The 24,885-nt window shown below is 40.1% G+C and overlaps 2 protein-coding genes across 7 annotated transcripts in view; both read left to right on the forward strand.

Moving 5' to 3' along the window:
• The first annotated feature begins 11 nt into the window (after positions 1 to 11).
• Positions 12 to 14,087, forward strand: LOC308049132 (tumor necrosis factor receptor superfamily member 1B-like). Of its 2 annotated transcripts, XM_080358581.1 has the most exons (11): positions 12 to 161; positions 301 to 536; positions 4,821 to 4,923; positions 6,940 to 7,068; positions 8,159 to 8,308; positions 9,188 to 9,281; positions 9,366 to 9,559; positions 10,266 to 10,340; positions 10,526 to 10,563; positions 10,969 to 11,236; positions 11,784 to 14,086. In XM_080358581.1, exons 1-11 carry the CDS (start codon positions 149 to 151, stop codon positions 12,080 to 12,082), a joined length of 1,599 nt encoding a protein of 532 aa, XP_080214707.1. In that variant the 5' UTR covers positions 12 to 148; the 3' UTR covers positions 12,083 to 14,086. The 2 variants fall into 2 exon arrangements, with proteins under 2 accessions (XP_080214707.1, XP_080214708.1); XM_080358582.1 differs by lacking the exon at positions 10,266 to 10,340 and having other exon boundaries at positions 11,784 to 14,087.
• A 420-nt stretch (positions 14,088 to 14,507) lies between these two features.
• VPS13D (vacuolar protein sorting 13 homolog D) overlaps positions 14,508 to 24,885 on the forward strand; it is a 79,229-nt gene continuing 68,851 nt past the window's right edge. For 3 of the 5 annotated variants that reach the window (XM_080358633.1, XM_080358634.1, XM_080358635.1), the window contains exons 1-18: positions 14,508 to 14,595; positions 15,975 to 16,145; positions 17,053 to 17,130; positions 17,369 to 17,559; positions 17,877 to 17,957; positions 18,105 to 18,221; positions 18,436 to 18,540; positions 18,853 to 19,023; positions 19,666 to 19,766; positions 20,282 to 20,450; positions 20,928 to 21,020; positions 21,322 to 21,538; positions 22,104 to 22,283; positions 22,415 to 22,545; positions 23,267 to 23,339; positions 23,858 to 24,028; positions 24,229 to 24,359; positions 24,544 to 24,676. In XM_080358633.1, the coding sequence (XP_080214759.1) occupies positions 16,049 to 16,145; positions 17,053 to 17,130; positions 17,369 to 17,559; positions 17,877 to 17,957; positions 18,105 to 18,221; positions 18,436 to 18,540; positions 18,853 to 19,023; positions 19,666 to 19,766; positions 20,282 to 20,450; positions 20,928 to 21,020; positions 21,322 to 21,538; positions 22,104 to 22,283; positions 22,415 to 22,545; positions 23,267 to 23,339; positions 23,858 to 24,028; positions 24,229 to 24,359; positions 24,544 to 24,676 (2,239 nt within the window). In that variant the 5' untranslated portion in view covers positions 14,508 to 14,595; positions 15,975 to 16,048. Of the gene's footprint in view, positions 14,596 to 15,974; positions 16,146 to 17,052; positions 17,131 to 17,368; positions 17,560 to 17,876; positions 17,958 to 18,104; positions 18,222 to 18,435; positions 18,541 to 18,852; positions 19,024 to 19,665; positions 19,767 to 20,281; positions 20,451 to 20,927; positions 21,021 to 21,321; positions 21,539 to 22,103; positions 22,284 to 22,414; positions 22,546 to 23,266; positions 23,340 to 23,857; positions 24,029 to 24,226; positions 24,360 to 24,543; positions 24,677 to 24,885 lie in introns of those variants that run through there. The other 2 variants (XM_080358636.1, XM_080358637.1) reach the window with 2 other exon arrangements.

Consider the following 24,885-nt stretch of genomic DNA (forward strand, 5'->3'; position numbering starts at 1 on the left):
TTCAGTACATGTGTCACTTGCAGAAAAGAATGTTTTTGCAGGAGAGCTGTTCAAAACTTAGAAAGCTATTAGTCAACCAGAGCAGGTCTGATTTACATTAAAGTGTCTACAGCAAACCGGCAGCGTGTACGAGACATGAGTGAATGTGATGCAGCAGCACGGTGAGTATCAATGAACGCTACAAAAGGTAAGTTCATATTTTGAGGCTAACGGAGCATAAATATGACTTAGAAAGACCCTTTATGCGTGTGGAGGGTCTCTTCAAAGATACTTGATGTAACTTCTATGTCTGGCCAGCAGCGCTGTTTAACCTGAAAGCCGCGGGGTTTAGACCGAACGCTGCTCCGCGGTGCCGCCTGCTCGGGGCGGTTCCCGCCGGTGTCAGCTCCGCCCCGGCCGCGCTCGGCGGCGGATGGACCGCGGATGGGGCCGCGATGGCACCGGGATCGCGCTGGGCGCTGCTGATGGGGCCGGGACCGTGCTGGGCACTGCTGGCCCCGCTGCTGGCCCCGCTCCTGCGCTGCGCTGCCGGCCGGGTGAGTGCGGGGAGCCCCGCGGGGTCCTGCCTGCCGGGACCGGGCGGTTTGTGTGGTGCTTGCAAAGCGGGAGCGCATCTGGTGTCATGAAAGGTGTGATGCAACGGGCAGCGTTTTACCGTTGTGCTTGCAGAGGTGTAATGTAATGGGCGTCGTTGTAGTGTTGTGCTTGCAGTTATCTGTCTCCCTCAGCTTGTGCTCAGCTCGGTGTGATCCCTATAGGAGCCTCAAATCTCCCTCTTGGACTTCTTTAAAGCTCATCCTGCTCCCTTTGGTTGTGTTGTCGTTATTTTCTGGCTTCCCAAAGCAACGGCTGGTCATTTTTCCTGGATTTTCATTGGAAATGGGTTGATTTTTTCAGGCTTGTTTGAATGTGTGCAAATACTGAGAGTGTCCTTACAAGTGCAGTGTGTAGATCTGTATGTATTTTACACCGTTGTTTAAACAGGAAGAGCTTGTTGTGCTGTGTTGGATCCCTAAAACTATTCTTTATTTATGTAGGAAAGCCCTTTAATTTACATCTAAAACCTGGTGTGACTGTTGTCTTTTGTATCCAGCTGTACCACTATTTGGTAATGAATGCTTTTAACTGTTTGAACCAAAGAGCTTCATGGGATCTATTTGACTTTGATTGTGCGTGAAACCAGGTGGGGGTGTCAGAATGTATACTGAGCCTGGAATTACACAGTGGTCTTTTAAGGGATACTGCGTCCTATAGTGGGTTAATATATATTACATTAATTATTTTAACTGCTTCTCACTCATTTTGAATTCAGCCCTGGTCTGTAAGGTGATGATAGTATTTCAAACCTGATTCACTGGAGTGCACCTTGGGGTGCATAGCGCAGAGCAGAGAAAGAAGGGAGAGTCTCAGAATTGTAGCAGACCTTATAAACAAAACTTAAGAGTGAAGTTTTGTCATAATTCTTGCTGAAGAAATGGCTTTGATTCTAAATTTGTAAATTTGCAGGAATCAGCTCTCCTCTCCCCATAAACATGTCCTAAACATAATGATGGAATCCAAAGAAAAGTCCATATGTATCACCCTGTCTCCCTTTGGTGCGTCTTCTAAGATGCCTCCATGTAAGATCAAGCCTAATGTGGCCAGTCCTGACTTCCTGATCCTTTCATGGGAACTTGCTCATCACCTGCCCTGTGATAAGTGATGAAGATGCAGCCTGTGTTCCTGCCTCTCAGGCCTGCAACCTGTTATTCCTCTTGCTTTCACCCCTTGTCTGCCTGAGTATCTTTGCTTTCCGTAGGGAAACTGTAGATTTTAAGGCTCATCAGCTTGGACTGTGCCTGTTACTGTAAGTGTCAGATCTTGATTTAGTGAATAATGTCTTATATTATGCTAACCTTTGGGAAAACAGATCAGCTTTCAGATACATAAGCCTGAAGTTCTGAAACAGAAGAGCTGATATTCCTGAAAATGTGTATATTTTTTCAAATATATATATATATATATATAAAGTAAAATATACTATGTAAAAAAGAATCTTTATGTTTTGAGTATAGTTGTTACAGCCTGATACAGCTCCCACTGATTTTGGCAAGACTTGCTGTTATCTGATAACTAATCTTTGACATAATTATTTTTGTAAATGACCAGTTTAAATATTTTCAATAGGAATCTGGTTTTTTCCTGTCTCAGCAGGTTTGGTAGCTTAGCAAACAGTATCTCTTTACCTCAAGTCCTTTCCATAGCAACAGATTTTTATGTCAGAGCCCTTGGTGACTTCACTGTGGTTTCATGTGCGTAAAGAACATCGTACACCAGATGCAGTTCCTGTTCAGACTCCTTTGTTTGACAACTGGAGTTTGAAGAAGGCAACTGTATGAAAAAGAAACAAAAATCTAGATATGTGAGTTAGGATTAAAATGTATGTTTACATATTTTGGTTTAAATGGCCTCCTTGAGTGGAAATGAATGTAATGTGAATGGATTTATTTATATATATATATATATATATATATATTCATCCATTATATTAGCATGTTTTATTTCTATTGTTGAAGATACTTGAATCCAATTACACAGAAAGTCCAAGAATACAGGAACAAGCTGTGAGGTAGGAATTAAAGGAAATTACATTCATTATAACTAGTATTCAGACTTCTCAGCTGGTATGGAGACTGCTGCTGGCCCACTCCTCTCTAGCCACTGGGTGTCTGTGGTACAGATGGGAAAATGATTCAAACAATGCAGAGACTCTAGAGAGAGAGTCTTGAGTCATTGACTTTTTTGTATGTAACTTCTCAGCGATTGTTTAATACACAGGCACTGCAAAAATCTCCCCAGTGAGTTGTGTAGTCAGCGGCAAGCATGGTTTACCCATTTCTGTGCCAAAATATATTGTGTAATTTCAATGGTGTGCATAGAGCTAGACTAAATTTCATGTTTAATAATGTCTGTGCCTCTGCTGCTAGAGGCGTTTTGCTTCTACTTGTACCTGTTAAATTTAATGAAGTCCTCCAAAGTCTTCATTTTTCTGTGTGAATATCTTGAAAGTCTACTGCCTTTGGACACTACTACCTCATCTGAGATCTTTTAAGTCTGTAACTCAAGAGATCTAGCATCCTTCACACAATCTTCTTGCAGAACATTGGATCTCAGTAAAAGCAGAAGACAAAAAAGGATGTAGGAGATATACAAACAGTAACAAAATGTGAAGATTGTGGAATAGAATCTGATCCCCATTCATCAGTCTTTCAGCCCAAAGTGGCCAATGGATCTGGATGCCAGATACAAATATTGTACTGCTCAACTCGGACCCTAGAATTGGTGGAATGGCTAGAAAAAGCTGGGTCTTCTTGTAGCAAAGAAATCCAGAAGAGATTTATGCCCATTAAGTGGCCACACTTCCTCTGGCAGAGTGGGAGATTTAACTGCTGGCCTCAACAGTTTACATTGGCAGTAATTACTAAAATTAATGGCATCCTTCCCGTGCAAACAAAGCTGAGTTCACGTGTGTATACAAATTGTATCTAAGTTAGTTTCCCATAAAGTTCTTTGAGGACAGTTGGCAAGAAATGTTCAATTGTATGTCATTGAGAGCCGCAGCTCATCAAATAAAATCTCTGGAGATTGTATCAGGCAGTAGACATATCCTTTCAAGCACAACTTAAGAGAAATAGACGTGAACTTAGCAACCAACAGGTTTTCCTGTGTCTTTAACTTGCAGGGCAGTATTTACAACAGACAATGCAGGTGAGATAAGAACATTTTTTGCCAGGAAGCCTTGCCACCAGGATAATTTGTGATGTGGTTTATTGTATTTCTCCTTCCCCTGCCGTGTCTGTTCTTGCAGTGAAGTTTTGTGTTTTAAAAAGACTCTCAAGTGCTCGTTTTAATGAAGCTGCTCATAGTAGCTACAAAAATGTGACAACACACTGGATCTTTTTTGGTTTAGTAAACGAGAAAATAATTGAAATGAAAAATGCTTTGGATGAGAGCAGAGCCCTTTTCTCCTTCACCAGATTTTAGCGTCAGCTCATATTTGCAAATGCTATGGTTTGTTACTCATCCTATGAGGGTACAATAACAAATCCAGCATTAAGAATTATTACTGAACCTAGAAGGTGTTGAAAAGCCTTGGTTTTATTTTTAAATTATTATGGTTATTATTCTCATTAACAATTATGAAACTGATAATGTTGAAGGCAGCCACCTGGTTCTGCTTCAGAGTCTTCAATCCTTGTGCAAGCGTCCTTTAAAGAGGCCTTGTTAACTGAGAAGCAAAAATGGAAGCCAGAGTAGATATGCAGCTAGTAAGAGGTAAAATATTTCCACAAGCAGCATAAGAAAAATATGGGTTCCCTTTAAGCACTTGTTGAGAGTGGGAAGTGTTAGTCTACTTTGTCAGTAATGTGAAGACACAATAGATAATCAACGTGGTTTTTCAGTAAGGAGGAAGGATATTTTCATTACTGGCCTCCAAAGGGATTGTTCCTGTTTTGATTTCTCTTTTTAAAAACACTTGTGTAGAACTTCTCTAAATGTGTGTAGATTACACATGAGGCAATCTCTTCAGACTGAAGAAAACTGAGCAGCATCGCATACTTTTGAACAGCGTCTTTCTGATCTAGCAGGAAACTCCTACACTTGCACTACCTAAGATTAGCCTTTTTCTTTTGAGTGAGTATATTTTTCCCTTTGAAAAAAGGTGACACGTCCTCAAACATTTTGGTACTTGTTCACTGAAGTCATTGAGCTGTGCTGATTGGTGTGAGCTGAAAACTGGGTACACTTGTGACTCATGATTCTCCTCTAATTTCTCCTAGGAATATTCATTGCCTTATACACCACAGTTTGCACAATGCAAAGATCCCAGCACTGAATTCTATGATGAAGAACTTAATAAATGTTGCAGCCAGTGCCCTCCAGGTAGGTTATAATTCAAACCATTACTTTACACAGCCAAATTCATCAATTTTCAGATGACTGTGGTACGTTTTGATTATTTATACATCTTAAGAACATGGAATTTTTGCTGTTGTCTAGCTGGAAGACAATAACATGTGACTATAAAAATATCTGCAAAAGAGACACACTGTTCATCAGAATTGGAGTTCTGGTGCAAGGTTATCCTGGCTGGGGCTCATCAGGAGGTGGGCTGCTGAGCTCATGTAGGCACAGCTTTGTGCTGAGCTCTTGTAAGCACAGCTTTGCATGGTGTTTTAATGAAAGTATTTTTAAGTCAACATCTGGGGGAGGGTGCAACAAATTAGACAACATATGTCAGGCTCAAGCCAGCTAATAACAAATATATTGTAAAATAGGCCGTGAGATAGAGCTTAGTTTCCATACTTTGATAATATTGCTTAAATAAGAGGCTTTCCATTGGACAGGTTAATCTATAAGTGCTCATTAAGGCAGGGTTTTTTGTCTTTTTACTGTAAATCAGACACTGCAGACCACTGTCAGAGACTGGGTACAAGACTACAGAAACTGCCTGCTTGACGTGTCATGTCTTACACTTCAGTGACAATGATTAATAATCTTCTGAAAGCAAAAGTTGTTGACTGCAGAAAAGTGGGTGTGTGGCTAGTAATGCTGTTTGGGTATTTTAATAATACAGTTTTTGCATCAAGTTGTAATTATATTATTACATTAGACACAGCAAAAAACCTGCCTATTTGTCTCATTGCATGCTGAGCAAACAAAATTTGTCTCCATAAATGCTGAGTTCCTGTCAGAGAGATCCGGAAGCTGAAGCAGGAAATCAGTACATGCTGAAGCAGCCACAGTTGCTTGAATTAACTGAAAATGTCTAGATAGATCTGTCAAGCTTCCTTTGTTAAAAACACAGTGGATGAAAGATGATAATTCATCGGTGAAGCCTTTTTCTGTTGTGGTATGTACAACAAACTCTGGGCAACGAGTTGTAGGAAGTCTAAACTCTTTATTTTTGTTATTATGAATTGGATTTTTTTTACAATAGATTATCACAAACTGAAGCCTAAATCATTAGCAGGATGTGGGAGGCAGAATTCTAAGGTTCAAGTAAGTACATGGAAAAAAACAAGTCTTTGGAAATATTTTCTATGGCTCACCTCCAGGGCCCTTCTTTCAGATAACAGATTTCCCAAGCAGTTCCAAAGGCTCTCTCAATGTTACTCCTGCTTTCTGAGCATATTTTCCAGGATATTTCTGGACAGGATATGAGACATTGACTTGTATCTTCTTCCTCCTTTCAAGCAAAGGGGAAACAGCAACAGAGGGGTTTTGCTTTCTCCAAAATGGATATGTTGGAGTTCTTATTCCCACTACTGCACTGAACGTGTTGTTGGTGAGAAGCACTGGATGAAATACCTTTGATAGCTTTTGATTTTGTCTGGAATGCCAGTAGCTTCAGAAACTCATTGCTTTGATCATTAGGGCTGGCTGAAGAGCTGAAGGAAAAGGCTGAGCTCATGGCCCTTCTGTGGTGACATGTGGGGAAGTTCTTAGTTCAGGTCTGTTTGTGGTAAGACTTTATTATGCGTTCGTCACTTGCTGCTTGTAAAGGTAATAAGGGCCTCAGCCAGACACGTCATTCCAGCACGTGCCTGACCTTCAGCATGAAACACCATCCTGTGTTTCACCAGAAAACACAGCTTCTATGAGGAGGAAAAGATTGATGTACTGTGGTAGCTGCACTAGGACTGAGGCTGCCATGTTTTGAATACAGCTGGAATTCACTGAACTGAATGGAGGAAAAGGGGCCAAACAAAAGAAATCAGAGTTTCTCTGTATATACATGTGGTCCTTGCTTGGTGTACGTTGCCAATCTGATAGCGGCAGTGAAGGGAAAGCGTTTCTACAGCTAAGAATGGAACTTACCTTAAATGATTCCCAGTGATCTTTTCCAATGAGATGCTTTCTCTGTTTTGTTTTCTCATGTGTGGTTCTTTTTGATAGGTCAATATAAGACAGAGAGCTGCAGTCACAGTGTGGACACAAAGTGCCGTCCCTGTAGACCTAACACATACACAGCAATCTGGAATCTGTCTCCTCTGTGCTTTGCCTGCTCACCACCCTGCAGGAAAGGTAGGCTTGAATTATTAAAGAGGCATTTGTGACTTTAACAGTCTACTCAAAGTGTGGCCTTGGTTTAACCTAGTCTTTTCTCCTAGGAAAATCAGGAGGTTTTGGCTATCATTTGTATAGTCCTATTCTCATGCTTTTGGGGAAAAGAATCAGGGAAAAGTCTTGCAGAGGGCCCTGCCCCCTTTTCTTTCCAAATCCTAAAAATGTGACACCCATCTTATATTATTTGAAACTAAGGCACCGCATCACTAAAATAGGTATAAATGTCATCAGCAGAGCAGATTCCTGCTTATACTCTCCAGCCAAGGGAGCTTAAGACCTGACTTGCACAGTATGGAATGGATAATGACATTTGCAGCATCCAGCCGTTCCTCAGTTTGTCATCTGAACTGACAACAGCAAATGCCAGTTGTGATATTCCTATATGGGTTTTGTTTCTTTTGCAAAACAGCATAGTCAGTTTCTTAAAGCAGCTGGACGGTATGTAAAGTAGTACCAACATCTGCACTATGTGCATTAACAAATTCAGCGCTGTTGCCCATCACTTCTAATGGAAACTGGTGGAGAAAACTATCTTCTTGACTCACTGGCAAGTAAGTTTTAAGGATAAAATCTAAGCTGTTCAAAGGACCTTTGGTCTCATCTAAATAGATAGTCCTACAAAGCTGGTTAATTACGATATGAAAATGTCTGTAGTAAGGTCTCCAATCACTTTAAAGACAGTTGATGATCTGCATAGACTACAAATGTTGGTATGGCCCCCAGATACTGCACCGATGAACACAGGTTACACAAATGTGCATATATATGGTTATGATACAATACAGCGCAACTGCAGGTGCAGAGTGTCAAGTGTGAATTCTACAAATGCAAATTTCTCCTTTCCTAGAGAGAGGGAGGAAAGTCTTCTGAAAATCTTGATGCTGGAGCATATAACGTATTCGTTGTATGATGGCATACTAGCCAGAAGCTGCAAAATTGTCTTCAGTTTGTGGAATGTGAACATCACCCCATATTCACTTGAAACGTTACAGGCTATAATTTTAAATATTGCTAATGACATCTTGCTTTATTCTATTTTTAAAAACAGGATTGGTGCAGAATCAAACATGCACTAAGTCACAGGACAGAACCTGTAGCTGCCCACCCAATGAGTACTGCATTTTGAAAATATACGACTCCTGCAAAATATGTGAAGTGCATAAAAAATGTGGAAAAGGTTATCGAGTTTCCAGAAAAGGTAATTTAATTCTGAACACTCTACACACAAAATGGATTTACTGTTTGAAGAGAATTATTTTTTGCATTAACAGTCCATAAATATTTCTGAATCTGCCCCCAACTCAGTAAATTACAGTAATATTGTCTTTTGATTCTCATGCATTCTTTTTAATGCAAGCATTATCTCAGCAAGTAGGCAGTAGCTAGAGCAACAGGATTCTCAAGGGGCATATCCGAACAGACAGCATGTTGCAATCTGTTACTACCATATATCATGAAGTTCCCCAATCCAACTTAATCTTCCTTTGTTTTGCTCTACCATGTGCTTTCTTGCATACAAGTGACTCAGATTCCAGATCACTTATATCCTGCTTAAATCCTTGGAACAGGGCTTCAGGTTGAACTTTTGTTACAGTAAGTAATGGTGACTCTATGCTGTCCTGCAGAACTAATCTGTCTTTATTAGATTATGAAAGTCACCACTCTGACAATGTAGCTGTCTCAAGATGATATATAATATTCAAAGAGGTAGAACACTGAATATTTTTAAGAAATTAAGATTAATCTGAAAAGATACAGAACTCCAGAAGAATGGAATTCATGGTTAGCCTGTCAGGGATGAGTGAAAAGCTCAGCTCTGTCTGAAGTACCACATTTTAACCTTTTGATGGGTTTTTACAGTCTGAAAAAGACTATAAAGGGCACCGAACTAACCACTGATTAATCTTCTGATTTGTGTTTGGGTTGGGTGTTTCAAGTAAATCTCTTCCGTGACAGTTAAAGAGACTGTATTTTGTGTACTGCGTCTGTATCACTTCCAGGATCTGTACCGCAGACTGAATTATTCATTCTTATTTCTCACTAGATGACTAACTGGAGATTTTCTATTTGTTTAAAGGGACAGATAGCACAAATACAGAATGTAAACCATGTCCTCCTGGCACCTTTTCACATGAGGAATCTTATGATACCAGCTGTGTACCACATACAGTGTAAGCCAATGTTTCTGTCTAATAGCGATCTTCACTGTGCATGGGGTTGCTTTCTTTCCTAACGTCTCTCTTTGTTTCCTGTAGTTGTAAATCAGTGGCTGTTCCTGGAAATAACATAAATGACACTGTTTGCAGCGACTTGGGAACAACACTTGCCACAGTTATACCTCACACTATTTTGAACCTGCTCCTGACCCAAAGCTCGTCTTCCAACAAACCTGAAATAATAACTCGACCTGTCATTTTAAACTCTGTACCTGACGTGTCTCACATCATTGGTGAGCTATTGACCTTTTAAAAGTAATTTTTGTCTGCCTAGGAAGCAACCTCATAGTTATTTCTCAGTTCCCCTCCAAGACCAATTACCTGTACCCAAGCAGAACCTCAGAACAGCTGAATTAGTTTAATATGATGCTGCTTGTCATGAGTTGCATAATATTTACCTGTGCTACCCCAGTGCATTCTACAGTCCTTGTAATTCTGGAAATATTTCTAAAGCTCCCAAAACGATATTATACAAGGCATTTCCTGAGAATTGCTGCTATGAAGAAGCTGGTAGAGAAGGTCATATCTTAGATTTGGGACTATGAAGAGAGAGGAAGTCCTTAGAACATCCGAAGTGTGGATGTGTTCTCTCCTGCTCACAGCCTCTCCAGAAGGCAGACGTTTTTAGGAGCATTCTGAGCTGCCTCGCCTCGTATTTAACAAACTGTTGCTGGCCTAGAGAGACATCTTTTGCGACTGAGGCCTAAAGTCTGTCCTCACTTCTCAGAACAGGAAAATTCAGTTTTATGCAGTGTTGGAGACTGAAATGAGACCTTGGTATCCAACAACAGAGGCATCAAATGCGAATGTCAGACACACCTGATAGTTGTAAATTTAACTTTTGCAGCCAGGGATAGAACCTAAAAAACTGCCTCTTTCTAATTAGATCATTTGTCAGGTCAACCTGCTAAATAATTTATCTTTTTAATTTATTTTCAGGATCAGTAGCAGGACCATTGTTATTGATCCTGATAATTGCTATTTTGGGGGTTTGCTTAGTCTCCAAAAAAAAAGGTAAGATTTATGAAGTGAAAACAAGCAGATCTGTAAATATTGGAAAGAGTGTCACTTTATTTCCCACTAAGTTGAGCCTAGTGGTTGAGTGCCATTAGCGTCTCAGAAGATGCTAACTGCCTTTGAGAAGCTTTTGCAACTGAAACACATTGAGGTGCTAACGAACTGTCTGTCCTCATTTGCAGCCCTTGTATATTCTCCAGCAACTACAGAAGCGGATTTGGTGAGTGTCCCTCGTTCCTTTCTATCTTTTCCATTTCTTCCGAAGTTTTACGGAAATCGGGCTGTCTTACCTGACTGCAAGTAGAAAACTGCACAGCAGAAAGACAACACACAATGCACCTTCCACACACAATGCACCATCCTCGCTTGACTTTAGGCTATATTAGCAATAAAGCAATCAGAAGACCAGATTTTAGAGCCCAGGTAATCAGCGAAGTGCTGTAGGTGCCTTCAGGAGACAGGTTCATTTTGTTGAACGCTTAATGAGCTGGTATGAATTTTACTTAGTCATCAGTAGGCAAATGGAAATTTTCAGTGGTTTCTTTAGCTGTGTAAGTGCTGAGCTGTTCTTTGTCAGTGTTTTTAAAAAACATTAATGGTTTGCATTTCTCTGCAAATGTTGCAGCCTATTTCCCCTGCAGAAAAGCTGTGTGACAAAAAAGTAAGAAATACAGAATCACAAAACTCCAGCAGTTCTGAACAGGAGGAACAGCGTCTCTTAGAAACTTCTGGGTCCAGCAGTAGCTCCCTGAATAATCCAGCTGGGTCTGCAAGTGTCAGTGCGATAAGTAACAATAACAAAAAGCCAGAAACAGAAGGATTTCAGCAGCGACCTTCAGCTGCAGAAGGGTGTCAGCTTCACGGTGGAGACAGACACAACTCCGCGAGCTCAGGTAAGAACGGATCAGAATGATCCAGCTCCTCTTGAAATCTGATTATCAATCATGGGTCTTTTTAGCAGAAGTTTAAATGGCAGGATAAAACATCAGACACATGTTCAGGAGAGAGAGTAACTTTCGAAAAGAAAAAGTGATTGTTTTAAGCCTGAGACAGTAAAGAGAGTGTGCTCGATGGAGAAGCAGTTATTTGCAGACTAGGGGATCAGCATCGTGTGAGGCTCTGACCTGTGAGTGGGACTGAGAGCCACAGGGAGCAGGAAGAACACTGTCAAAAGCATCTGAAATGGAAACTGGTGGGTAAGGAGTTGGCTGTGATCAGGGCTCTGTATTAATTTTTATGGCTTTTTTATTTCTGGGATGACATATGGTACCAACCCCCCCCTAAAACATTACAGAATCAACTCTACCAGCTTACCTAAATGAAGTGAAGCAAGAAGATATTTAGTGTCTATTTTAAGTCAAAGAACTGGATAAAGAATCCAACCATCCTGTTCTGGATTTCATGCTTCCGTGTTTAATGTGTTTTCTGTTTATTTGACAGAACTTTCTGGTAACGGAGGAACGCACGTGAATGTGACTTGTATTGTGAAGGTGTGTAGTCCAGACTGCAGTTCCCAGTTCCCAGAACAGAATAGTTCAACAAGCATGGATCATGGAAATGCTCCCTATTATTCCCCAACAGGGGAAGAAATTCCCCTTTCAAAAGAAGAAAACCCCTTGAAAAAACAAACTGAAATTCAGATCTCAGTGGAAAATGAGGACAATTTACTCCAAGACTTGCTTCCAGAAGAAAAGAACTTTCCTCTGGGTATTCAAGATGTGGGGATGAAAAACAGTTAAAGGAAATTACAGATTATATACTGATTGACTGATGATATTAATCAAACAACCCTTTATCTTCTAAAAGAAACTTTATGATAAATGTAGCATTCCTACAGAGACTTGACATTTCAGATTAATATAGACACTGATGCTTTTGAGGTTTTTAATCTCTTTTGCCAGCTTTGAGAGTCCAACAATGATCTTTGCAGTTTAAAAAAAGTTTAATGCTTTTTCTTTTCAACTGAATGGCCAACGCCTCCCTTTCTTCTCTGATACCTTAGAGGGACTTTTATCAGATCTGAAAAGGAACATTTTTTCTAACTTTATGCCATTGATTTTTCTGCTGAGTCTTCTCGTGATGGTAATTTGGGTTCGGGTTTGCCCCCTGTCAAGAACATGGCTGTGACCAGCACTTCTAAGAGACTGGAGTTGAATTATCATTCATTCAATGCTAATGAATTATCCATTTGATTTTAATTTTGAAAGTATTGCATTCCATTTCCTATCACATATCTTCATGGGCTTACCTTCCCTCATCCTCCTGGTTATTTCTTTTATTCTTACAGTTCGCTTTCGCTCATGATTAGACCCAGCTTCTCAAATCAACCTTAAGTGTATCAAGGAGTGAAATCTTTTACAAGAACCTTTTTTACTAGATTACAACTATTATGTCTCAACAATAGCATTTCATTAGCTGTACATAGTGCTTTTTATTTTAGGAAAGGAAATCTAGATTAAATAGTTATGATCTTGGAGTAGGAAGTAAGTTCCTTTTATCGGCAGCTCTCAAGTTTGTCATCTTTGTGTCCGGGCTGATTTTATGTGGTTCCCTGATTGATTTTGACTTCATTTTTGAGGTTAACCATAAACCCCAAATATTTTTCCCTATGTTCCACTGCATATTAGAGAAGATCCACGTGACTATGCACACCGCATACCTCATGCCCACTGACCTCAGGAAAAGGGCTATCTCTTGATGATTGTGTAGCATAATCTGTCAAAAACTGAATGGACTCAAACCTCAGAACCAGAAAATCCTGTTCTCCTTCACTTCTTGCTTGATATTGAAGATCCAACCACCTCTTACAGAAAATTAGTAAAGGTTCTCCTTCAATCAAGTGTGAGTCTTTCGGTTGTAGAAGTCAATTCTTAGGGTCCCATTTCCCATAATTACATTTTGTGCATGTGGCTTAATGAACAATCGTGGCATCTATACTCAACCAGAATTTGCAATACGGTGTTTGAATTACATTGGAATGAAGTCATACGGTAGGCACAACTCTTTTATGCCGTAAGAACATACGGTTGGACTAGATTATTACTGTATTTCCCTTCTATTCTACCTCAAGAGAAACTAAATGCAGTAGTTATTTCTGAGGCCTTAGACTGAAAAAGGATATTTTGCAATAGCATTTGTTCAAGAACAACACAGAAGAGGCACGGATACTAAAAATACAAATTTTGAACTTCCACAAAAGCTATAGGGTTTACTGACAATGTTTCTGGAACTGAGAACTGGCAAATAGGTCTTTAATTCTGTTATGAAGAAACCTTTTGTAACTGCATATTAAACTTCTAGGTGAAGGTAATTTTCAGAAAATACTTTGAAAATGGGCACAGTGAAACTGTTACAAAACTGGAAGATTTAGCCAAGAAAATGACCTAATTTTATGCAGCACTTTGAACCTCCTGCATGAGACTTTCACGTCTCGTTCATCAGCTCCCAGTGCTGGGACCGCCCTGAAGCAGCAGTGCAAGATTTCTGAAGTGTTAATAATGTTTAAAAGGAGGATCCCGCTATGGCCGTTAATTTACTGGGTTTTCAAATTATGGAGCTGTGTGACAGCAGGAAAACTCAAGTTTTGTGGTGAAGTAGGAAAAATACGCTTGCATTTGCTTATAAAAAGTAAAAAAAACCCGCACCTATATTTTTATAATTGTGTGTATCTTCAGGTTTCCTAACTTCTCAATTAAATAAGATTATAATTTTTAGAGGGAGTGCTTTTGTTCCATCGGTTAAGCTGCTGCTTTCCAAACAATGTTATCTCATTGTACCACCTAATTACAGGAGGGCTGATGCACAGCAGCCTGTGCCGCTGAAGAGAACTCCGCCCCAGCCTGGCTCCTGATGCAGCGCAGCCAGGGGCCGCCGCCCCCCCGGCCTCCAGCCCGGACAAAGGGACTTTTGGCGCTTTTCGAAGCCGAAATACTTCGATACTTTGTTTCCCGCCGTTTTCCCGCTCTGAGGGGCCTCGCGCGGCCCCTGCTGCACGAGCCCCCTCACGGCGGGCACGCAGAGGCGCGAGCCCGCCCTCGCGCCGCCCGCACGTTCCCGCCTCCCCCGGGGCTCCGAGGCGCCCGGGCGCCCCTGCAGGCGGCGCGGAGCGAGCCCGGCCCCGTCCGCCCCGGCTCCGCCTCACATCCATAGCTCGGCGCTCCCCTAGCCAGGCGTCGGTTCGCTCGGGATCGATTGGCGTGCGGCCCGCCGGCCCCGCGCACCACCGAGGAGGCGGACACCACCGGGAGCCCAGGTGCGTACCGGCGGGCTGAGGGCGCGGGGCTGCCCCGGCTGTCGTGCCTTTCTGCGTCAGCCCCTTCTCCCAACTCCACGGCGTGGGCCCGGCCCTGAGCGGCCCCTTCCTGCCTCACGCCCCTCGCAGGGCTCCGCCCCGCCGTCCCGGCCCCGGGGAGAGAGGGGGGGGCGAGGGGCAGCCGCGCAGTCCGTGTCTCCTCGCTGCGGGGCCGGGGCGGCGGAAGGGACACCCCGGCGGGGTCTGTGCGGCGCCTCATCCTCGCGGCCGGGCCTGCGGGTTCCCTGAGGCGCCCGCCCCGCGTGGCGCAGGCCCTTTGCCCCCGGCCCTCAGGGCTCCCGCCGGGCAAGGTGACCTTTCGCTTGGGCTCCACAGGCGGTGGTGCCAACAGGTCTCCTCTTGCCTATCGCGTCCTCCCTGCGACGTGTTTGCCCGTGTGGAGCGAGAGAAGGGACAGTGTCCCGAACGCTCCTCAGCCACTTTTTTTCCTCTGTGTGTGTGTCATCGGGCCCTGAGTAAAACGCCGCCCTGCTCCCTTGCACTGACAGAAAACCAGCCCAGCTCCCTTCCCTCCCTGCTCGCAGCCTTTGCGCTGCCCATGGCCGGCTGCCCCAGGCTTCTCGGTGGCCTGTCTCATCCTCCCTGTTGGAAAAATAACACATTTTTCCAGAAAAAGTGAGCTTACTTTGGGTGCGGGTCTTGGTTTGGACTTCTATTCTCATCCTGCTAAGCGCTGTATATGTTAAGAAAATAAAAGCACTGTCATAGGAAATAAGTGTTCCATTTTTCTTTCCAGTGGCACAGCAGTGGATTAGAAGTTGACAGAGTAACTGTTGATGAGCTGTTTATTTGACATGTATCTGATTACTTCCCACACATACGCTGTTCCCAAAAAAAGGGTTGTTTCGCAGATGTCATAAGAATTCTTCAAAAATACAGTCAAAGGCTCCGGGCTGTCACTTTAGATCAGGCTTCCAAAACCAGAATGGTGGCAACTTGAAGAAATACTGGCAGCAGAAATCAAGGAGGCCAGTGCAAAACTGCTTCTTATCAATGTGGAGTTTTAGTCTTCACTTTTTCTGGAAGAGGATTGTAGATTGGCCTTCTTGGTTATTGCAACAAAATATGGTGTTTTGATTAGAAAAATGATGGAAAGGTGAACTTAATTTACAAATGGAGTGGTCTGTAGTCATGAAAGCTCTATTTGAAACACTTAACTTAAAGGACATAGCATATAGCAGTTTTTTAAGGCAGAAATAATACTAAGTGTTTTTACTGCTTTTTAGGGGCGTTACAGTGAGAATTACAGTGATAGCTGTGTGCCAGCTCTGCTGAGTGTTCATTTCAGACAGTAATTTTCTTTGTGTTTTTTCTTTCAGCGTGTGACTGTAATTATGGAACAGAAATCCAGAAAATGACAGACAAACATTAGTTGCCCTCCTCTAGGACAGTCATGTTGGAAGGATTGGTAGCCTGGGTCCTCAATACTTATTTGGGCAAATATGTCAATAACTTGAACACAGACCAACTCTCAGTTGCTCTTCTAAAGGGTGAGGCTTTGTGGTATTTTCTGTAGTATTTTCATACCATGTTTAAAAAGAAAAAGTTATGTTCTTGTAATAACTAGAAGGTGGAATAGAAATGGTCACTAATATTGTGTTTAACGTTTATATAAACCCTTTTAATATAGTGTTTTGTGCCAGCACTTTAAAATGAGTAGTGAATTCTCTTGTGTTCCTATTTTTGTTGCTCTTTATCAACATTGTTAAAGCAATTTGTATGAGACTTTCAGAAGTATGCCTAGCATATCTTATCAGCATGTTTAATTTAGCTAATATTTGAGTGTCATTTTTCTTAATACTGTTCGGTAACTTTCCTGTTTAGGGACCGTGGCAGGAAGTATTCTGTAGTCTTTACTTCTTGTGCTTTTGTGCTGGTAGTTACTCCTCTGTAATTAAGCCTTCTGGTTTATGTTATGTCATGCTATGTTCACGAGTCCTGCATTATAGAGTCCTCAAATCAATGCTTTCTAGTTTGCCTTTTGTTGCTATTAACTGCTTTTTTTGGAGAGAATATTTTATAACACTTCAACACTTACCTGTTCCTGTTTTTTGAAATACCGAGGAAATACTTGAAGCATCTCTTTTAAAAAGACAAAGAGTAGGAGCTTTCTCCTTGGTTACAATAAAGTTCAGATCTAAAACCTTGCAGAAGATTGTTTCTAGATGACCTCATCAAATAGTTTGAGCACATGGCATTTGAAAATTAACAAGACAAGTATATTAAATAACCATTGTCATTGTAACACAACTTGGAATGGCATTCTCATGAAATCCTATTTCATTTTTTTTCTTTAAAACATGATGCTAGTCATGTTAGACTTAGAATGTTCAAGTTGACATTGATTTAACATAATTTTCTTTTTAACAGACTTGTCTTTTTTTCTGCTTTGTGCAGGTGCTGTTGAATTGGAAAACTTGCCACTAAAGACAGATGCCTTGAAGGAACTGGAATTACCATTTGAAGTAAAGGCAGGTTTGTATTTTGCCTCGGTGTGCAGGACAAATATTAATAAACAGGAAGTATTGCATAATTTAGGAGAACCTTTACCTCTGAGTCAGAAGCTTGTGTGACTGAGGTAATCTGGTTTTCAGGTTATCCAGTTCTATTTTAGTTTGTTTGTTTCTTACACCACTTTTTCTTTCAGGCTTTTCAAGCGTGATAAAGTATGTTTACACAGGAATCTGACAGCATCTCTGTTTTGTATATCTAGGTTTCATTGGCAAAATAACACTACAAATACCTTTTTATCGCCCACATGTGGATCCATGGGTGATATCTGTCTCAAAGCTACACTTAATTGGTGCACCAGAGAAAAAAGAAGATTTTGATGAGGAAAAGGAGAAGTTACAAGAAAGAGAACGCAAGAAGGCCCTTCTTCTGGCACTTGAAGAGCAATGGAAAGTGAGTCAGGCTTGTCTTTCATGCTGAAGAAACTGCTATAGAAGGATGTAGATGGATTGCATTTAGGTCTTTTAACAAGCTGGAGGACAAATGCATAGGAAACCAATTTAGAATTTGATTAATTACCTGTTAACATAGTGCAATTTCTGCCTAATCCCACCCTGGTCACGTCGTGTTTCCCACATATTTTGAAGATACTGAATTTTATTTTTTTTCTTTTCCACCCTGTTCACGGTAATTTCAGTATAACAAGGTAGATTGTTTCCTGATCGGTTGTTATCGTGGTGCTTAATGCTTGTCCCTTTTTTCTCTTTTAGAAAGAACGACAACAGAAAGGGGAATCTTACTGGTACTCAGTTACTGCGTCAGTGGTCACAAGAATTGTAGAAAACATTGAAGTAAGCCTTTGCATTTTAGAGCTTTTCTCACTTGTTACGAATTCCCTGTACCCACTGTGCTTCACATTGTGTAGTCCATATTTGAGTCTTTAGTTGACAATGATGTTAATATTTGTCTCTACTAATATTTTTTTTTCTTCTGTCTAGTTAAAAATTCAGGATGTCCATTTCAGGTTTGAAGATGGTGTCACAAATCCTTTGCAACCATTTGCATTTGGCATATGCATCAAAAATGTATCAATGCAGAATGCAGTATTTGAACCAGTAAGTATAAGCTTTTGTCCTGGCAGATAAAATGTGATGCTATATTTTATGTGTGCTAGCAAATATTTAATAAAAAATATGGCATTTTAATAATCTTCTGATTATTCTTATAAATTGATTCTGGGCATTGTTTATAGAATATCTCGAACTAGAACTAAAAACGTCATGGTATGTTGTGCGTGATCTTGACTTTATACCACTTTTTCTACTTCAGGTAGAGAAACTGATGCGGAAAAAACAGTTGGATGTTGCCGACTTCAGTGTTTATTGGGATACCAGCTGCACTTTATTGGGTGACCTGCCTCCTGGTCAGCTACAGGTATGAGAGAGATTGTTGTTATTAGTCTCCTTTTTATGTTGCAAACCTAATTGACTTAAAATTTATTGGATCTGGTGCTTCTAAGAGCAACAGAAGTTTATGTTTTCATGCTATAATGATGGCATATGTGTGCAACCCCACAAAGGCTGTGCTGTGAAATATTTTGTTTTACCTTTGAAGAGAGAACATGTTTAAGAGGGTTTATTATGGACTGGTATGCTAACAAAGTGTATTCTAATATATGAAACTAATGCATCCTAGTAAGTATTGTACACTCTTTTCTTATAGAATAAATTTGCTTGTAACCCACAGGAAGCAATGGATAAAAGTATGGAAAGTCATGATCATAATTACATCATGGGACCTGTATGCACTTCTGCTCTTCTTAAGAGAAATTGTTCTAAGGAGCCTTTAAGATCACGCCAGACTCCACGGCTGGAGTGTGACATTCAGCTTGAGACTATACCCTTGAAGCTCTCACAGGTAAATACCAAACATCTTCATTTGGCAAAATTCAGTCTTGAATTATCTAAGAAAAACAGTTGTTGATTCAAATAGTGAAATACCTGTAGGGGTCACAAAACTGTGAAAGTGTTTGTAACAGCTTAAATACCAATTATTGTAGCATAAAATTAATACTTTCTTAAAAATTTTGAATGGGACATACTGAAGAATTTGTTTGTTTTAAAATCAACCACTCAAAGTTATGTAATTATTTCAGCGGAACTGATTATTGCAAGGAAATTTTGTTTCTGTTTGTTCATTGTAACAGGAGGGATATACGTGGGGTTTTTTAGTCTGTAGTAGAATGTACAATAGCAGCTGATGTTTGGCTGATAATCTGACATGGAAGGAGATTTCATTCTGAGTTTTGTAAGTAAGGAAGCCTGTAAATGGAATGTCACACATCTGCTAGCTACTGGGAGAAGATACGTGACACTAGAGAATCAAAATATGAATTATGGTTAACTTTAATCTTCATTCTGAAACTGTATGGAGGCCATTGGTGCAAATAAAATAAGCCTGCCTTTTTTTTGTTGTTATTTGTTTTGTTTTCTCCTCCCCTTTGATTTGGAAAGCACTCCCAATATTGCTTAATTGATCTGTGTATTCTTTTATGAAAAGATGCAGTATCAGCAGATCATGGGATTTTTAAAGGAACTGGCTAGAAAGGAACGACAGCTTAAATTCAGGAAGTGGAGACCAAAGGTTACGATAACAGAGAAGTAAGTATATCTACACATGTGGTGGTGTTAATATGGTATTAAAAACTATACTAGGGAGACTAGAATGAAGGCAAATATAAAAGTAGATCATAAAAATAATATATTAGAGCTTCCATTTTCATCAATCTGTCTTCAAAAAGGGCAAAAAGGAGGACCCGGGTAACTGTAGACCGGTCAGCCTCACCTGCATCCCTGGGAAACTGATGGAACAACTTATCCTTAGAAAGATTCTATCAGTTCAGATCAGAGGTCTGTGTAACTCAATATTTTGTTTTCTATGCTTTGATATGTAACAACCATATTAAATCCCACTAAAGTGGTGGGGACTTTGCAGGGTGCTGCTCTACACAACTTGTAGAACTGCCCACGTATGCTGTCTCTAATCCTGATGCTTCTTCTGACCAGTTGCCCTCTGTTTTTATCACTGAACCTCTCCTGGACGTTTCACCAGTTTGGCATGTGTTTGCATATTTTTTTTTAAATACTGGTAATATGGTAATTTTAAAATGTTTCAGCTGCCGAGAATGGTGGATCTTTGCTTTGAATGCTAATCTTTCGGAGATCAGGGAGCAGAGACGACGTTCGACCTGGGAGTTTGCATTACATCGGGCCCAAGATGCCGTATCTTACACTGACCTGTATTACAGCAAGTTGAAGGGGGAACCGCTGTCTGCTGCAGAGGAGGTATTTACATTTGGGTTTCCTACAGTATTGGTTTTGGTTCATCTTCTCAAATGTAAAGTGTTCTGGTTTAGAAGTATCTTTAGTTTTTCTGCAGGCCATTTTCACTGAACAGACTGTCTTTTGACCATAAATGAATTTTTAAAGCTTGTAACCTGGGCTTGTGGGAGGTGTGTGAGTGTTTTTGTTTTGCTTTGCAAAAAGCTGTCTCATTTTTGAGCTGTAACTGGTTTTCACCAAAAATAGTATCTCATAGAACATTCATGTCAGTCTGACATGCTTTCTTAACTAGTGTTCTCTGTAGACTCAGAAAGTATTAAATATTAGAAGTGTTCCAGGTCACCAGTATGGTTGGGTAGCTAATGTGGGAAAAATTTTGGCAAGTTGACAGTCTGTTTCAGGGTGCTTTGTTGGTTTTTTATTTTTCCCCAGTTGATTTTAGGATGATGCAGTTACTTCACCTTTTTTTTCTCTTTTCAGGCAGAAATGCATCGAATTGAGGATGAGCAAACTTACGAAGAGTTGAAGATACTGTGTGAGATAGTTCATGATAAATTTCACGACCTAGCTGAGGTGAGAAACATTCTGCATGCAGGGTGATATTTAGAATCTTTAAGTGAATTATTCTGAGATATTGTGTTCTGTTCTGCTGGAGAGTGTTAGTATGTATTTATTTTGATTTAGATATGTGGTTTATTATTTCTTTGCTGCTACTCTCCTAATAGGCTAAGTATTGATGGAAAATATTACTGCTGGTATATTGAAGAGTGCTGAGTAAATAGTAGATGAAATTGTATTTTTATTATGATTCTTTTTGTACACTTGTGATATTCTTTCACTTACCAGCAGTGATGTGTATCTCTTCAATGTTCAGACACAGAGTATTAAAGAGCCGTTGCCTGATTCCCCTGGAGCTTCCCCCACAGCAGAATCTACGCATGGCAGTAGCACTGGAATGCTGCAGTATCTGCAGTCCTGGTTTCCTGGCTGGGGAGGCTGGTATGGATACACTCAGCAAACATACGAAGGTGAACCTTTTGAAGGGCTGCTGCCAGACCCAAAGGAACAGTGGAATCCAGAAGACATACTAGGTGTGGAAATACAGGGTTTTCTCTTTCTTTTTAAGGCTGCTAACTCTACCGTAGAGAGATACCTGGTAAAGGTGAATAGGAACAGCACTTTGGTTCTGTCCTGTTAAAAGATGATGTGTGTCAACTGATGCACCTAGGCAGCAGAGCTTAGAAGCCTGTTAAAACATCTCGATACCTGCTGTACCTGCTTCGTTCTGAAGTGATTTATGGAATGCATTTGCTTCCACTGTTAGAGATATTTATGGCAAAGAGCTTTAGGATATTTTCTGTTCAGGTGGGCGGGGGTCACGTATCTTGCTGGGATTGGGTATAATAGTAACAACACTGGCTTGTTGGGATCTTCTTAAATTTAGGTATATGTTATCTTAATAGAAGGGTTCTACAGAATATTCAGTTTTGTTAAGGAAGGAGGTATTTCTGCTTTATTTTTTGTTTCTATGTTTCTTCTCTAAAGCTGGGGAAATCTTTCATTTTCAAATTCAGAGAAACTTTTCTGTTCTTCAGTAGTATTCCAGAAACTTACTTGATGTCTTGTTTTGTGGGTTTTGTTTTGTTTTTTAATTAGGTGCAGATGAATTTTTTGATCCTGCTGCAGATGCTTCTAGCATGAATACCTTTACAAAGAGAGATCATGTTTTTGCTAAATTCAATCTGCAGTTGCAGGGTGGCTCTTTCACTCTGTTGCATAAGGAGAAGAAGGCGGTGCGTGCTGAGGAGACTGCTTTCATGCAGCTGGAGTTTTCAGGTATTAAATCAATTCCTGTTCTTTCTCAAAGAAGACCAGAGCTTTGTTGGATGGTATTTGTTATCTGTAAAATTTAAATAAAACCCGTGCTGTGCAGTAATAGAGAAGCATTTTATGTCTTTATATTCCAGGTGTCAAGATCTTAGCAGAATCCCTTCCTCGCCGAAATTCTTCCCTTCTCAAAATTCAGCTTGGTGGTCTTTTTCTGAGGGATTTGGCAACTGAAGGGACCATATTTCCTGTTCTTGTTTTCCCGAATCCTGTAGGTGAAAAAGCCTCTTTAAGTTACTATGTAGAATGCATAAGTATGTATGAAAATTGGTACATTCCAGAACTCAACAAGTTTTTCTTGATTTGTGTCTTATCCCAGAAAGAGAACACAAAAGTCCACTTGTTGAACTTACTTTTCCCCTCTCTTTGCAAGGATCATTCATAGAACTCTTCATTGTTTGCTCTGTATGCTTGTAACTTTAATGTGACAGCTACTTGTGTTGGGAAGAAGGTAATTTGTTGAACAAGATTTGATTTTTGGAACAATCAGCATTCCTGTTTACTCAGTGATTGTACTTTTTCATAAAACTCTTTGGTCCAAGTAACGTTTTATTTCACCTGTATACTGTTGCTCTAGAAGCAGAAATACAGAACTTTTTTTTTTCTTCCTAATGTATTGCTGAAAAGACTTCAAATATTTCTTCTGAGCAACCAAAATTTGAATCTAATTCCATGAAAATTTCCCATGTGTTTTGTACTTTGTAATTTGTAGAGAACAGATGGAAATTTGGACTTAAATAGCATTAGCCTCTTAGTCATACTTCCTGCTCGTTTTACTACCTCAAGGGAAAAAATGCATATATTTTCAGACTATACATATAATTCACTTATAAAGTGACTGTAAGACGTAATACAGAAAAGACTTTTATGTTTATAGCAAGTGGCTTGGTTGATTTTATCTAAACAATCTTTTTCTTTTAAATTCTTGTCAGCAAAAAGAGGTTGGCTGCATGTCTTCCTTTGGACTCCAAAGTTTGTCCTCAGAAATGATTAATCAGAATACCGGTAAAGATTTTGTTTTATGTTTGATGATAACAAGCATATGGGATAACTCCTGCAAACAAATTTCAAAACTGAGTGCCTAGGGTTGGAATTCATGCAAATGCTTTTTGCAAATAGTGAAGATAATATCATAGAACTTTGTTCAGCCATAAGGGTGCGTGCAGGTTCACTTGAAAGAAAGTAAGAAAAAATGTATTTCAGCACAAAGGGAGTTGCACTTGCTCTTTGTCTTAGTTTAAAACAAATAAAAAAATGTTAGGAGTTCAGCATTAGGACACCAGTTCTGAAAATGGTTTTGTATCTGCAAACATGTTGAATTCTGTTGGTTGTAGAAGTTGATCATATTACTTGCTTTTCCATTACTGAAGGATTTTCAGACAGGTACTACTTTCCTAGTAGCACTAATTAAAAATTAGTCATTACATTCTTTGGGGTTGTTTATTGCTTTTGTCTCTTTGTTTTTTGTTTGGTGGTTTTTGGTTTTTGTTACAACTGCATTTTGTAACTCAGTTTTTATTCAGTTGCAGATCCTGATGCCCCAGTGTTTGAGATGCTTTATGAAAGAAATCCAATCCACAGCAATTTTGAGAGGCGCCTGGAAGTCAGTACCAGACCTCTAAATATTATTTACAATCCACAAGCCATTAAGAAAGTAGCTGACTTCTTCTACAAGGGAAGGGTTCATACCTCAGGTTAACCTTTAATGTGTTTTTTTGTGGGGTTGGGGTTTGTTTTGGTGGTATTACATCTCATCTTTGATTTTTATTTCTTTTCATTCTTAGACATATAAAGCACTAATCAATCTCCACTTGAAATTAAGCAATACTTTTTTTTTAGTTCACTAACAGATGAACAAAATTATACCTAGTCGGCTTTGTTATCTCTTGTGCAGGTTTTGGATATCAGTCTGAGTTAGAGGCAAGAGTGGCTGAAGCTGCCAGAAGACAGTACAACAAGCTGAAGATGCAGACAAAAGCTGAAATCAGGCAAACGATTGATCGTTTACTAGTAGGAGACTTCATTGTAAGTTTTTGCCTCCAAAATGTTTATGTAGGCTCTTTTGCCACATGTTTTAGGACTTGAAACTCTGAAGAGTGGGGCTTTTTTGTTGTTTGCTTCTGTGGTGTTCCTTTGATCAAAGTGGGGAGTTTTAATGTGGTATTGTAGTATTCTTGTGGCCTATTATTTCTTTTTTCTTCACTTTCAGGAAAACAGCAAAAGCTGGACCGTGTGCCTTGATATTTCTGCCCCTCAGGTGATCTTTCCTGATGATTTCAAATTTGTGGATCCAGTGTTAGTTGTTGTAGATCTGGGAAGAATATTACTTACCAATTCTCAAGGTATGATTTAGAATTATTGCAGCTTTCATTTTCTTTCCACCTTCTCCCAGAAACACTTTTGTAGTAATAGTGGTTGAAAATGAGGCGATAGTGTCTTTTAATGGATTCTATAGTACATTGTGACTGACATCTGCATGTATGTAGAAGTGTAGTAGATTTCCTGGTGTGCAAATAAAAAAGTGACAGTGGAAGGGGGCAAGGACACAGTA

Source organism: Nesoenas mayeri (assembly GCF_963082525.1).
Source record: "Nesoenas mayeri genome assembly, chromosome: 24".
Taxonomy (NCBI): domain Eukaryota; kingdom Metazoa; phylum Chordata; class Aves; order Columbiformes; family Columbidae; genus Nesoenas; species Nesoenas mayeri.